This window comes from Mauremys mutica, chromosome 5 (assembly GCF_020497125.1).
Source record: "Mauremys mutica isolate MM-2020 ecotype Southern chromosome 5, ASM2049712v1, whole genome shotgun sequence".
Classification (NCBI taxonomy): Eukaryota; Metazoa; Chordata; order Testudines; family Geoemydidae; genus Mauremys; species Mauremys mutica.
Window position 1 is genome coordinate 129,599,511 of NC_059076.1, and position 14,167 is coordinate 129,613,677.

The 14,167-nt window shown below is 44.0% G+C and overlaps 1 protein-coding gene across 3 annotated transcripts in view; it reads left to right on the plus strand.

The window, feature by feature from the left end:
- The window catches only part of RMND5A (required for meiotic nuclear division 5 homolog A), a 37,280-nt gene that overhangs the window by 15,665 nt on the left and 7,448 nt on the right, over positions 1-14,167 (plus strand). For all 3 annotated transcript variants that reach the window (XM_045019713.1, XM_045019714.1, XM_045019716.1), the window contains 4 exons: positions 2,054-2,188; positions 2,387-2,487; positions 10,851-11,017; positions 13,789-13,954. In XM_045019713.1, the coding sequence (XP_044875648.1) occupies positions 2,054-2,188; positions 2,387-2,487; positions 10,851-11,017; positions 13,789-13,954 (569 nt within the window). The remainder of the gene's footprint in view (positions 1-2,053; positions 2,189-2,386; positions 2,488-10,850; positions 11,018-13,788; positions 13,955-14,167) is intronic.

Below are 14,167 nucleotides of genomic sequence, written 5' to 3' on the forward strand. Positions count from 1 at the left end.
GATCTGCTCCACTCTTTATGGCATCTGGTTTGGGAGGACATGAGGACATCTAGAGCATAGGCACAACCCTAATAGACATTACAGGTTAGACAGATCTTATCTTGTGTGCATGTTCACAAAGAGTGGAATCCACATGGACAAGTTGTCTTGAAGAACCACTGTTACTATAAGGTTCTTTAGCAGAAGCCTGAGCAGAATTGGACCAATCTGAGTGCTTATTTGTAGCTGTGCATTCCTCCCTGATAGACCAAACTCCTGAATGCTTATTAAATATCACAGCTGTAATGGGTTCCATCTGTCTAGTCACAATGTGGTTGGGATATTGTCATCAGGATCGGTGATGGAGATGAACCTCGCAAGGTTCACAAGATTGTTTCAGATACGAGGATTATTATTATTAAGCTCTAAGGTGCTCAGGGCTGTTCAAGACATGCCACAAACAAACAAACTAACAAACAGTCGGTACCTCACGGAGTTTACAAATTAAGACACCTAAGACAAAACTCTTGTTAAATGTGAGACAGCTTGTGAATGGTCATAGCTTTTATATTTTTAATATTGAGCTCTCTGTATCACTCCATGTCTCCCCTCTTATAATGAGGTGGAGAAGACAGTTGATTGATTTAGGGCTAGTGTTTTTGTTCCTCACTAATGACTGTAAAAGCAGCAAAGAATCCTGTGGCACCTTATAGACTAACAGACGTTTTGCAGCATGAGCTTTCGTGGGTGAATCCGACGAAGTGGGTATTCACCCACGAAAGCTCATGCTGCAAAACGTCTGTTAGTCTGTAAGGTGCCACAGGATTCTTTGCTGCTTTTACAGATCCAGATTAACATGGCTACCCCTCTGATACTTGACACGAATGACTGTGTCTATAAGATCGGAAGGAGATGATTGAGGCCTTATGCACTGAGCAAAGGAGGTTGTTCCATATGTAGGGGGCAGCAGGGAAAAAGGCATGAAGATGAGATTTGGTGCAGGAAATAAAGGGAACAGTGAAGCTGGCATAGATTCATAGACTTTAAGGCCAGAAGGGACCATCATGATCATCTAGTCTGACCTGCACATCACAAGTCACAGAACCTGACCCACTCCCTCCAGCAATAGGTCCATAGCCTCTGGTTGAGTTACTGAAATCCTCAAATCTTGGTTTAAAGACTTCAAGTTACAGAGTATCCCCCGTTTACTCTAGTTCAAACCAGTAAGCGAGCTGTGCCCGATGCTGCAGAGGAAGGCAAAAAACTCCAACGGTCTCTGCCAATCTGACCTGGAGGAAAATTCCTTCCTGACCCCAAATATAGAGATCAGTTAGACCCTGGGCATCATTGGCAAGTGAAGGGGAGCTGTAGTTGAAAGCAAGGATGAGTAGTTTAAATTGGGTAGAATAAGCATGTGAAGTTCCCACTTTAAACAGAGTATCTGCCCAGTGTTTATAGTCCAAACGTACCCCTTTTCTGTGGTTTGGCTTCATTGTTAACTAAAACAACAAAGCGTCTTTCAGCCTCAGGTTAAGCTTTCCCTGCAGAACAGCTTCTATACTCTTAATTTCCTCTACCAAGAGAGATACTATAGTCTTCTTGATATCTCAGTTGTAGCTAATGATCCACCTATTAACATAACTCAGTAGCGCCTTTATGCAAGGTTCTAGCACCTGACAACTTGCCCAGGGTTCTAGAGTTTCCCAAATAGATAGGGGGGAGACAGTGACGGGACAGATTAGAAGATACAGAAAACTCTCCTCTGCTGACACTTCTCTGTGAGGATATGTCATGGGCTGGAAATCCTTTTATTAATTAACTAGACTTGTAATTTGCTAGCATATTTCCTTATATTGGATACATTTCAGATTCCAAGCAAGCAAGCCAAGGATTTCTTCTTACAGCACACAGAAGATAACCAAGTATGTTTCTCTTAAAATGGAAGGTAATTGAGGGCAGCTGAGTAACAAGCAAAAAGCATCAGAGTGTAGACATAGGTGTCTCTGCCTAATTAAAGAATAATTACATGGAGTTACTTGTTCCAGCCTATTAAATGTTAATTTGTACGTTTCAGAATTTTGACTCCGACATCAGCAGCGTGGGGATAGATGGATGCTGGCAAGCTGACAGCCAGCGAATTCTCAATGAGGTGATGGTAGAACATTTTTTCCGCCAAGGAATGCTGGATGTCGCTGAGGAGCTCTGTCAGGTAACCATAGCTCAGGATGTTTAACATTACCAAGAAGTATAAATTATACCCCAGATAAGCATCTTTAATTTTGTTAGCTGAAACTCTCAACTGGAGTATTAATATTTAAGTGTAAATAATTTAAAAAATGAGATATTACTTTGTAGACTTTTTCTGGCCATTTTTCTGGTAACTAAAAGGTGTGACTTTGTTTTTCAGGAATCTGGTCTTTCTATAGACCAAAGTCAAAAAGAACCATTTGTGGAGTTAAATCGAATATTGGAAGCATTAAAAGTTAGAGTTTTGAGACCCGCATTAGAGTGAGTTGCTCAGTTTTCTTTATTTGAATACTTCAAGTGAAAATCCAAAGGGTGGTGGAAATCTTGGCATTGACATCAATACACTTTAAGGCGGGCGTCATAGTTTATAGGAGGTTTAGATGTTATTCTGTGGTCCTTTCCCCCACGGCTAGTGCTGACCTTCCAGGTTCTTTCTCCTGGTCGAATGCTTAATTTGAACTACACATGGTACAATCCTGTTACTAAATAAGCTTGCAGGAAAAACTGTGTCAGTTACAGAAACAGTTGTATGCCTTAAACAATGAAATGTTACCTAGGTTACAATGAAACACTGTCATTTACTTAAAAAGAGTCTAAAAGTAGAGAGTGCCAAGTACCTCATGGCTGTGCACCCCCTGTTCCCATTGACTTTAATGGGGGCTGAAGGTGCTCAGGGCCCTGCAGGATCATGTTCAAAGCAATTCATTTTGTCAGTTTTGCCAATCAAACACAGATCAGAGAGATCACAAGAGAAGGGAAAAGGAAAAGCAGGGCGATGGAGGAGCAGGTGGTTTGAAGGATAGGTGCTTTTCATGGGCTGGTGGTGATAAGCGAGTGGTGGTGTTAGCTTCACACTAGAGTTTTGCTTTTTCCTCAGGCAGGTAGAGTCCCTGGTTCACCTGAGGTCAAATTGGGAAGATGGATTGCAGGTGAAGTCCTGCAATTAGACAAAGTTATCCTTTCTCCCAGTGGCAAGAGCCAGTGGAGAATGGTATCTGATGCGCAAGCAAAGACCATCTAGCATATGTTGTTGAACTTCAGGCTATGATATATCTTGGATTTAGTAGGCTTTTCCTCCATTAGACCTATAAGGGGAAGTGGAAGATAAAGAAAAAAGGCAAGATGATGAAAAATCCCCTCTTGTGGATTACACTGTGTTTTCTGCCTTTCCAGACCCTGGATAACTGATTAGGATGTGCTCTACAACTTGCAGGAAAGCATGCAACCTTGAAAGAGATTTTGGCACTTGAGTCCAGTTCTCAGTGTGCATCAAATTCTATGTAACTTAACTTTAGCTTCTCTCTCATATAAATAAAACTAGACAAATTAAAGAAAGAGTTGTTAAAATACATCTTTGGTAGCCTGTGATATTTATTCTGTATTACTAGAAACAGTAGAGCAAAGGAAACAGAAATCCTTTACATTTTATTGCATATGATCATCATGCATTTAGGACTGTGTTTCCCAAACTTGGGATGCTGCTTGTTCAGGGAAAGCCTCTGGCGGGCCAGGCTGGTTTGTGTACCCGCCGCGTCTGCAGGTCCGGCCGATCGCAGCTCCCACTGGCAGGGCTGCCCCTTGGGGGGGGGGGAAATGGGGCAATTTGCCCCAGGCCCCACAGGGGCCCTCACGAGAATATAGTATTTTATAGTATTGCAACATTTTTTTGTGGAAGGGGCCCCCGAAATTGCTTTGCCCCAGGCCCCCTGAATCCTCTGGGCGGCCCTGCCCACTGGCCTGGAGCGGTGAACCGCGGCCAGTGGGAGCCACAATCGGCCGGACCTGCGGAGGCGGCAGGTACACAAACCAGCCCGGCCCGCCAGGGGCTTTCCCTACACAAGCGGTGTCCCAAGTTTGGGAAACACGGATTTAGGATAGCCAATTTTCTTCGTTGTTTAGTGAAGTAATTTTCATATGGGCAAAGACATTTTTCCCTTGATACTTGTGTTGACTCGTAACTACTAGTCTTATAGTCTGACCTTGAAAATCTATGATCATGAAATTGGCATCAAAGTTAAATGCACTGACACTGTGATGTTTAAGCCATTACTCCACATACACCAAGTACTGAAATCTTTCTATAGAACATGAGGAGGCCAGCATAAATAATTACTCATTGAATATGCTAAGGTGAATGGAATGTTGAGCTGGTTTAGTGCCACTGAACTAGATAATTACAGGGCATGAATAATCTAACGATGACCTGGATGTACCAATTGAAACGGCATCACCTGCCATTTACATGGCACCTATTTCTTGTAGTTATAATAGTAGCACAACCTTAGTGAAGGGCATTACCTGGAGATTGACTGCTGATTGCTATTAATGACTGTCATCTGCACCTCGGGGCAGCAAGTCCTCTTGCCTCCAGCTAGCTACACATTTCCAGGAAATACCCTGTACCTCGCTCATTGCTACTTGTTTATTTCTGGTAACTCCCACACTTGCCAAACAGGAGGCAAGGCATGGTCTTTTCTCCAAGGATTTCATATTCCAAAGACAGGAGGTGGAAGAAAGTAGTGCAGCATATAAGGTGGTGGTTAATCACGTCTTGATTATAAAAAGTTATGTGAACAGTGTTCTGAACGAATAAAGAGGTACTATAAGTGATTCCCAATTACTCCTCACACTTGAGATTATTAGTGAGCTAGTTTCCCCTGGGTCCCACAGCAGAAATGGAGCTTCAGGAGGGAGCTGAGTTTGGAAAGGGTAGAGGCCTGGGGGGTGAGCTCAGGAAGGCTCGATCCAGGCATGGGGGACAGCATAGAAGGAGGCATGGCAATGTTTGTGTGAGAAGCCAACATACAGGCAGACAAGGCTGTCAGCATTAAATGTAGCTTTAAAAGAAATGTTTAAATGGCAGGCTCAAGTACTTGGCTGACCTGCTCCCAGGGCTGTGCTGCTGCTGTCGATGGAGCATAAAGGTGGAAACAGGGAAAGAACTGTTAATTACCGCACCATTAGTCAGGCCGGGGAAGAACCAGTGTTTGGTTAGTTACACAACTGCTCACCCCCCCAAAAACAAACAAATGAAAAAACAACCACCTAAAGATAATTGCTGGCCATTGTTTTTTTTAAATGAAGCCATTTTTTTAAAAGGAACACTCAATTAAAGTTCCTGTGCCCAGACAGAGTGGTGGAAGTTTATGAAATAGAGAGATCTATCTGTGTTACTGATTACCCTTTAGATTATTAAATATAAAAGCTATAAAACTTTAAAATTCTAAGATTAGTAATACATGGGCTAACATTTATATCTAGTTTACTTTTTTTTTTTTTTTTACCAATTATGCTGTTTATTTACTTTTTGTGCATTTCACTCAGCTTGAGCAGGTAGCCTACTCAGCCCTGATCCTACATTCTAACCCCTGAGATTCCTGCACTTGTGTAGAACCCCACTGACTTCAAAAGAGCTCTGCACAGTCAAAGAAGTTTGCTCGTTCAGTCTGATTGCTGGGTTGAGGCCGTAGGTCCTTTCCAGATGGATCCCTGTGCCTCTGTGGAGCCCCATTGATTTCAGTGGGTCTCTGTGCGGGTGTAGGGGTTCACTTCTGCAGAACATCTTACAGGATCTAGGCTTTCGATTGTAACTTCTTCAGGGAGTGGATTTGTCTTCCTATGTATCTGTACTGCCCTGTTCACAGCAGAGTCCTGATATCGATGGGGGTCTCTGAGCACTACAGCGATATAAAGATTAGGTGAGAATGAAGCTCAACTTTGAAGGTTGTTTTTAATTATGTACTTTATAGAAATAAATGTTCAGCTAAATTTGAATCACAAAAGTGAATATGTAGAAAAGCAAGTATTGTTCTGAAAGAAGTATCAGCGTTCTTCGGGAGTGCAGACAGTGCAGTGATTAATGCTTCATTTCAGAGCTTGGTAGAGCATATATGGGGGTTGAACTTGAACGTAGTTAACAAATGAATGTCACTTGTTGCTTTCGCAGGAATCTTTTTAATAAATACAGAATGTCCCGGGCTGCTGTCTTTGATTGTGACATTAGTCAAAATGATCTGGACAAACTGGAGAAATGGTTGAAATTCAACAAAGACAAATGCAAAGTACTCCACTTAGGAAGGAAGAGTCAGTTGCATATGTACTAAATGGGAAATGAGTGCCTAGGAAGAAATACTGCAGATGTGGGGGTAATAGTGGATCACAAGCTAAATCTGAGTCAACAGTGTAACCCTGTTGCAAAAAACCGAATCATCATTCAGGCATGTATTAGCAAGGGAATTGTAAGCAAGACATGAGAAGTAATTCTTCTGCTCTATTCCACACTGGTTAGGCCTCAGCTGGAGTATTGGGTCCAGTTCTGAGTGCCACATTTCAGGAAAGATGTGGACAAATTGGAGAAGGTCTAGAGAAGAGCAATGAAAATGATTAAAGGTCTAGAAAACATGACCTATGGGGGAAGATTGAAAAAAAATTGGGTCTGTTTAGTCTGGAGAAGAGAAGAGTGAGTGAGAGGGGACAAAAGAGTTTTCAGTTACACAAAAGGTGGTTGTAAGGAGGAGGGACATAAATTGTTCTCGTTAACCTCTGGGGATAGGACAAGAAGCAATGAGCTTAAACTGAAGCAAGGGCGGTTTAGGTTGGACCTTAAGAGAAATCAGGGCCGGCTTTAGGCTGATTCCCCCAATTCCATAAATCAGGCCCCACGCCTCAGAGGGCCCCGCAGTGTCCGGAAGAGGGACCCCGCAAGGTAAGGCCCCAGAAGACAACTGCTGCCGAGGAAGGACCCTCCGCCGAAGTGCCGCTGGAAACAGCAGCAACCGATTGAGCTGCCGCCGAATTGCCGCCGCTATCTTCGGCGGCAGCTCAATCGCTGCCACTGTCTTTGGCAGCATTTTGGTGGCAGTTCTTTCGAATCGGACCCTGCACGTCCTAAAGCCGGTCCTGGGAAAAACTTCCTTTCAGGGTGGTTAAGCACTGGAATAAATTGCCTAGGGAGGCTGTGGAATCTCTTTCATTGGAGATTTTTAAGAGCAGGTTAGACAAACACCTGTCAGATAATACTCAGTCCTGCCATGAGTGCAGGGGACTAGACTAGATAACCTATCAGTGTCCTTCCAGTCCTATGAATCTGTGATTCTAGTTGCAGTGTTTGCTGAACATGCTTTCCGACTTATGAGCCACTTAATCACTCTGGATGACATTTGGTGGCCCTTATTTCCTAGTAAGGGTCTGAGCTTCAGTGACAATAGTCAGCTGACCAGGACTGTACCATGGACAATATTTTCATGATACTAGCTTCTTGGTTGAGAAGTTCTATTGATACATTCTTCAGTGACATTAGCCACTCAGGGTACGTCCATACTACCCGCCCGGATCGGCGGGTAGCAATCAACTTCTCGGAGTTCGATATATCGCGTCTCATCTAGACGCGATATATCGAACTCCGAATGCGCTCCCGTCGACTCCAGAACTCCACCACCGCGAACGGTGGTGGCAGAGTCGACGGGGGAGCCGCGGACGTCGATCCCGCGCCGTGAGGACGGGTAAGTAGTTCGAACTATAGCGTAGCTGAAGTTGCGTACCTTAGTTCGACACCCCCCCACCCCCTAGTGTAGACCAGGCCTTAGTGGAGATACAATGCTGACAGACTTGGTTGGGTTGAACCGTCTGAGACTTACACTGCACTGCTGAAATTCAAGCATCTAAGTTTACTGATTGTCAGGGATCCTAGTTTTCCATGATTTAAAAACCCCCAAATTTACCAATTAAAAAAAAAAGCACAAAAATCCGCATTTTTCCATGATTAAAATGTAATGCTGAACTTTAGTTTCCCTAACCACAGTATATATAGGTATCAATTGAACACAGTGTTGAGGGGAGGGATAGCTCAGTGGTTTGAGCATTGGCCTGCTAAACCCAGAGTTGTGAGTTCAATCCTTGAGGGGGCCATTTAGGGATCTGGGGCAAAAATCTGTCTGGGGATTGGTCCTACTTTGAGCAGGGGGTTGGACTAGACGACCTCCTGAGGTCCCTTCCAACCCTGGTATTCTATGATTCTCTGTTTTATTGATATATTTACAATATTTAAGCAAGTTCAAAGCCTACCAGTGCCATCAAGCACTGTAATAAAATTAATAGAATTGTAATTTGTATTTCTTACATATACCAATACTTCTATGTCTCTATTCCATACAGTAGAACCCCATTTATTTGCGTCTCCCTTATCCGGCCCTCCATATTACCTGAACCACCAGCCACCTGGGGCTGATGGTGGTGGGGCTCAGGCTGTCAACCCAGGGTGGCTGGGGCTCTAGTTGTCAGCCCTGCTGACTGGGGCTGATCACCTGAGCCTCCCCGCTGCCAGCTTAAAATAGGGGGATATAAAGCTGTTTGCCAGTTCTCCTGTTTTTATTTTTTCACAAAATGGAAAAAATAAAGATTCTCTGTAAAAATGCAAATTCTGCATTTTTCCGTGGCACAGATTTCTAGGCTCCCTGCTGATTATGAAGGTTCTATTTTCCACCGGGCATCATTAAAAGTTCAAGTCAACAGTTCTGGTTTCAAGCCCACAATGCTTATGTCAGGATTGTGACTCTTTCATTCCAATAAAATGGAAGAATACATTTGCTTGTTTGGAGATGTAAGACCTGCCTACCCAGGTGATTTTCACTAAGCGACTGAAGTGTTTTTGATATGGTAGGGTGATATATTTCCTTGCTTTTTTGGATTGTTAATTTCACCTGCACCCAATCCAGCTCTTCCTTGTAAAAGACATTATTGGCTACATCACTTCCTTGCTGAGAGGTGGAAAGCTGCTGTCCTAGCTTAATGGTACTCCAGATAAAAAGCAGGTATCCACTAATAACAAACAGGCGTGACTGATCTTACTAGAATTTGGGCTTTATCCAAAGGCTTCTTAAAGGAACAAGATCAGATTGGTTTAGGTCCAGCCGTGTTTAAAACATCAAAACGAGGTTCCATAAAACCTAAACAATATGAATGTTTCCATGAACTCTTCAGTATGTTCCATTACATTTTATTTGGTTTGTATGTAAACATTTTGCTGTGGCATTTGCAACTCAAAACATGGCAGTGATGTGATAGTGCATGGCAGGAGGAAAGGGAGATTAGCGAGGCTATTTTTATTGTTCAAGCTGAAGATAACAGAGAAAATACAGTAATAGCATAATCAGTACAAAGTTCAGTTATTAAAACAAAGATTTTTTTAAAATGTCAGGTGTTAGTAAGATCTGTCGTAAAGAGCTCCCAGTGGAGACTGCTCCGGTGTACATCCATAATGTGGTGATTCAGTAGATCAGGGGTCCCCAACTCCCAGGCCGCGGACCGGTACTGGTCCGCGGCCTGTTAGGAACCGGGCCGCGAACCGACCCCTAGCACATCAAGCGTGTCTCCGGCGGGGCCCCTGAGCCCCGCCCCCTCAGAGCCGCATGGTGAGGGGGTGGGGCTGCGAGCTCCGGGCTGAGCTCAGCTGCCTCCGCTCGGCGAGGAGCTCCCAGCCCCGCCCCCTCACCACGCGGCTCTGAGCGGGACGGAGGCACGCTGCAGCTGTCGGGCGAGGCGCTGAGGCTCCGGGTGAGGAGAGAGCCGGGGGTAAGAGTCTGGGGCCAGCGGGGTTGGCTAAGGGGCAGGGAGTCCTGGGGACAGTCAGGGCACAGAGAGGGGGCAGAGGTTGGGGGGGCAGTCAGGGGGGCAGGGAATGGGGGGGGTTGGATTGTGGGTGTTCCGGGGGGGTCTGTCAGGACTCAGCTGGGGGGGGAGGGGATAAGGGTTGGGGCAGTCAGGGGACAGGGAGCAGGGGTGGGGTCCCAGGGTGGCGGGGGTCTCTGGGGGATGGTGAGGGGACAAGGAGCAGGATGGGTCGGGGATTCTGAGGGGGGCGGGCAGTCGGGGGGGCAGGAAGTGGGTGGGGGTCAGATAGGGGGCAGGGCTCCCACTAATTCTGCATTATGGTCAGTTGTATAATTATTTCATTATATATTACAATAATAATAGAAATAAAAGTACAAAAATAAATGTAATGCGCTTGAATCGTCCCAAAACCATCCCACAGGTCCGCGGAAATTTTTTTTTCTACGAAACCGGTCCCTGGTGCCAAAAAGGTTGGGGACCGCTGCAGTAGATGACACCTGGAGAGTGGAGAGGGGCATCATGTTCTTACATGTTGAGTCTTTGGATGGTATCTAAAATAGAGGTCCTGACAATTTGTGGCTATTTAAAGATCCTGTAGCAACACAATATGAGTATTAATCTCAGTCTCTTGGTCAAATTCCAGCTCTATATTCTGCTTAATTATACTCCTCCTACGGTTTAAGCTTGATACATGGTGTATACTTCCTGTCCTGGGTTGTTGGGTAGTGTTACTGTGTGCTGTTTTAAATGAGGCTGTGTTATTCAACCCCAAAAGTGGTGGCATTTAAGTGGTAGATTAAGTGACCCCTTTGTATTTATATGTATTCCTTGTCTGAGCTGTGAGGCTTAGTTATTTGTAAAATGTTTTGAGATCCTCTGAATGCTGAGTATTATAATGGAAGTGCAGGATACGGAGCCATATTCTTACTGAGATGCTCCTTGAAATGCAAGTTATAATTTTAACAATTCTGCACTGTTGTAGGCTGAAACTGATTTTTTTTTCCAATTTCCCTTAGGTGGGCAGTATCTAACCGGGAAATGCTTATGGCCCAGAATAGTTCCTTGGAATTTAAACTACACAGGCTATATTTCATTAGTTTATTGATGGGTGGAACAGCAAATCAGAGAGAGGCATTGCAATATGCTAAAAACTTTCAGCCGTTTGCTCTAAACCATCAGAAAGGTGAGTGAGTTTTAGCTGTTTTTAAATTTGTAACACATTCAGTACTTGGCCTTCAGTTTGAGTTGCCTTTGTATTCTGTTGCTGTGTTTCGTCAAGTCCCTTATTTACTTTTCCAGGGGAAGATGTGGAGGCCTTTTCTTAATATAAGAATATATTCAAGAGCAAGATGTGATGCCACAACAAACTCTTGACTGTTAATAAACACAAGGAGTAATGTGCTAAGAGCAGCTTTACATAGACGATAGAGCATTGAATAAGTGAAGGGCAGGTTGAGTTAAGTATTCAACTCTCCAGAAACCCCAAGGTGGAATTACAACCATAACATAGTTTTAAGCACACTAGCTGGAAAGTGAGAGGGTGGGAATCACAGGTTAGTGAGACTGGCTGTATCTTCCTTCATCTGAAGTGTCAATCTGTCTTTCTTTTCACACTTCCTACATCCTAGTTTAAAGCTTGTATAATCTTTATAGACTACAACTAGTAGAATGCGATATTGATCAGGCTTGACACTGACATTCTGTCCACTGCTGGGGAAGGATTGGGAGGAGAGACAACCTAAATATATTATTCAGTTGACTTTTTTAAAGTCACTCACCTGATATTTTGCTTTTCTCTCTTCCACTCTTCTTTATCCCTCTTGTCTCTCCCACTCGCTTGCATTCCCACTCCTCTGATTCCTCCATGCTTTGCAGCATCTCCCACAAGTAGCTGGCTTTTTCCAACAAGCTAACACAGAACCCTTTATTTGCCCATCCTCTTAATACTTTTGAAACTTGTCACCGCATCTTGAAATGTAATTTCGCCCCCTCCCCCCCCTCTGTGTTCAGGAATACTGTCCCGGCATCCTGGTAGCTTGAATTAGTTTTTGTCTTTTAACGGTGACAATCAAATATGGTTATAATGTTGTTGAGCTTTTTATTTAGGTCTCCTCTAATATAGATACATTGCCAGGGTAAAGTATACAAAAACACACACAAATACTGTTTGGGCAGACGTCTGGTATTCCAGCTGTATGTGACAATATAAATGTTTTTTTTGTTGTGAGATGCAGGTGACTTGATATCTCGAGAAGCTGGGAAGCCACGAGTGAGTTAAACATGCCGTCCCAAATGAGAGCCAATAAAAAGCTTAATTCCATACCATTGTATACTCTGTTTATGTTGTTGGCAGTGGCTTGGGTATGTGTGTGCTTTCAGTGTGCTGTCCAGCTCTGCACAGATAGCTGGTTCAACAGACCTCAGTAGTATTAGCCAGTGTGGTTAAGTGCGGGAGGCTGGAATGTCGTTGCCTCAGTAGCGCTGTTTAGGCTGCTCAGTGCTTCTGCCCTTGTAGGTTCAATGTTATTAGTAGATGGTGCAGCATGTTAGTTCAGCAGACACAAAAAGGAAGACCACAGGCACGGTTCGGGGGTGAAGGCACTCGGCCAGGTTTATTGTCCACAAAGCACGGTATTAGCTCCCTGGATCAATGTCTACAGTTACACTAACACATGTATGCGCGTTACAATGGACTCAGCTCAGTCAGCTGCGGGACTTTCTGCTGTCCCCTAGGCTGAACAAAGGAGTACGGTAAAGTACCCTGACATTTCTAGGCAAAAACAAACTGGAACACACAGTTAAAACCACCTTACACATTTCATGATGTCCGCTTGTTATCTCCCCTTCTTCCTGATATCTTGGACAAAACATCCCTATTCATTATCTTGTCAAACCATCTTATCTTTTTCTAGATTGGGATGTATCTGTACTAGCTAGAATATATGTATGTAAATATCTAGTGCCTAGTACACTAGCAACAACTTTGCCAAGTTCATGGGCTGGAAAGTGAACTTGTAAGCATCTGCTTTAATGCGTGGCCAGACTTTGGTTCACAGCCTCTGGTTTAGGCCTCAGATCTTGCCCCAGGCCCACACTTCGCGTCGCAGCCCCCCCGCTCCCCACTACATACTCTCTTCACAAAGCTGACAGAAGAACTTCTTTAGAAAAGTGTTAGGGAGCTTTGAAAACTTCATCAGTACTAGTTTTTTCATATCCCACTGCCTGTATAGAGAGATTGCCCTATTAACATGAATGCAGCTGTATGGGCAGGGAGAGAAATTAGTATGAAGCGGTCAAAATCTCAGCGAATGATCTTAAAAAAAGAAGAGTATATTTCTGTAAATCCAGGTGTCATGACCCTAGTGTTTCTGCTGTGCCAGAGTCAGAGACAGGTTCGTATCCTGTTGAAGAGTGGAATTCCAGCTCCGGCATCATTTGTCTGAGTAGTTTGAGAGACATCTGATCTTAAAACTCTGTAGTCCTGGACATTGGACTAATAATCTGTGCTCCAACCTCATCCAGGGTCCGACCACCCTGTTGGTAGGGGAGAAGTAACATTTTTAGTAATAGCCTTTCTAAATAATCAGAGCCTGACATCTGAAAGCTGCTCAGACATTTGGCACATTGTAAGTAGACCTGGTAGAAGCAGGTTGGTGGGGGCAGAGTGCAAGTGATAGCAGAAGTGCAAAAATAATGCAGTCTATTCCATAGCAATGTGGTCTGTTCTGGTTACAGAAAGATATTTAGTCCATGCTGGTCATACCCATATTTGGTATTGAAGTGTGTGTCTATTTCTGAATCTCTTGTAACACAACTGATAATCGTTGACTCAGTATACATTAAAATTCTGTTTTTTTCCCCTTGTAAAGGGGAAAAGCTCAGACTAATCTTCCCACTATCACATAAAGCAGTGTAAAATGTAATAGCTAAAGATTTGCTTTTTGTCCTTCACAGATATTCAGGTTTTAATGGGCAGCCTGGTGTACTTGAGACAGGGTATAGAGAACTCTCCATACGTTCATCTACTAGATGCAAACCAGTGGGCAGACATCTGTGACATCTTTACAAGGGACGCCTGTGCTCTCCTGGGTCTCTCGGTTGAATCACCTCTGAGTGTTAGGTATGCTATCTCCCACTGAAATGTTTTGAAGGCCAGGGTGCCTAACCTTTTCCCAGCTGCGGGCTGCAGTGTTAACTTGACAGGAATGCAAGAGAGGTGGCTAATATGCATTCAATAGAGCCCATTGTAAGACTACAGATTCCAGCATGCAGTGTGGCCAAATGGCCGCCTATTCAGCTCAAAGTGGAACATTGTATGCTGGGATTCTTAAGC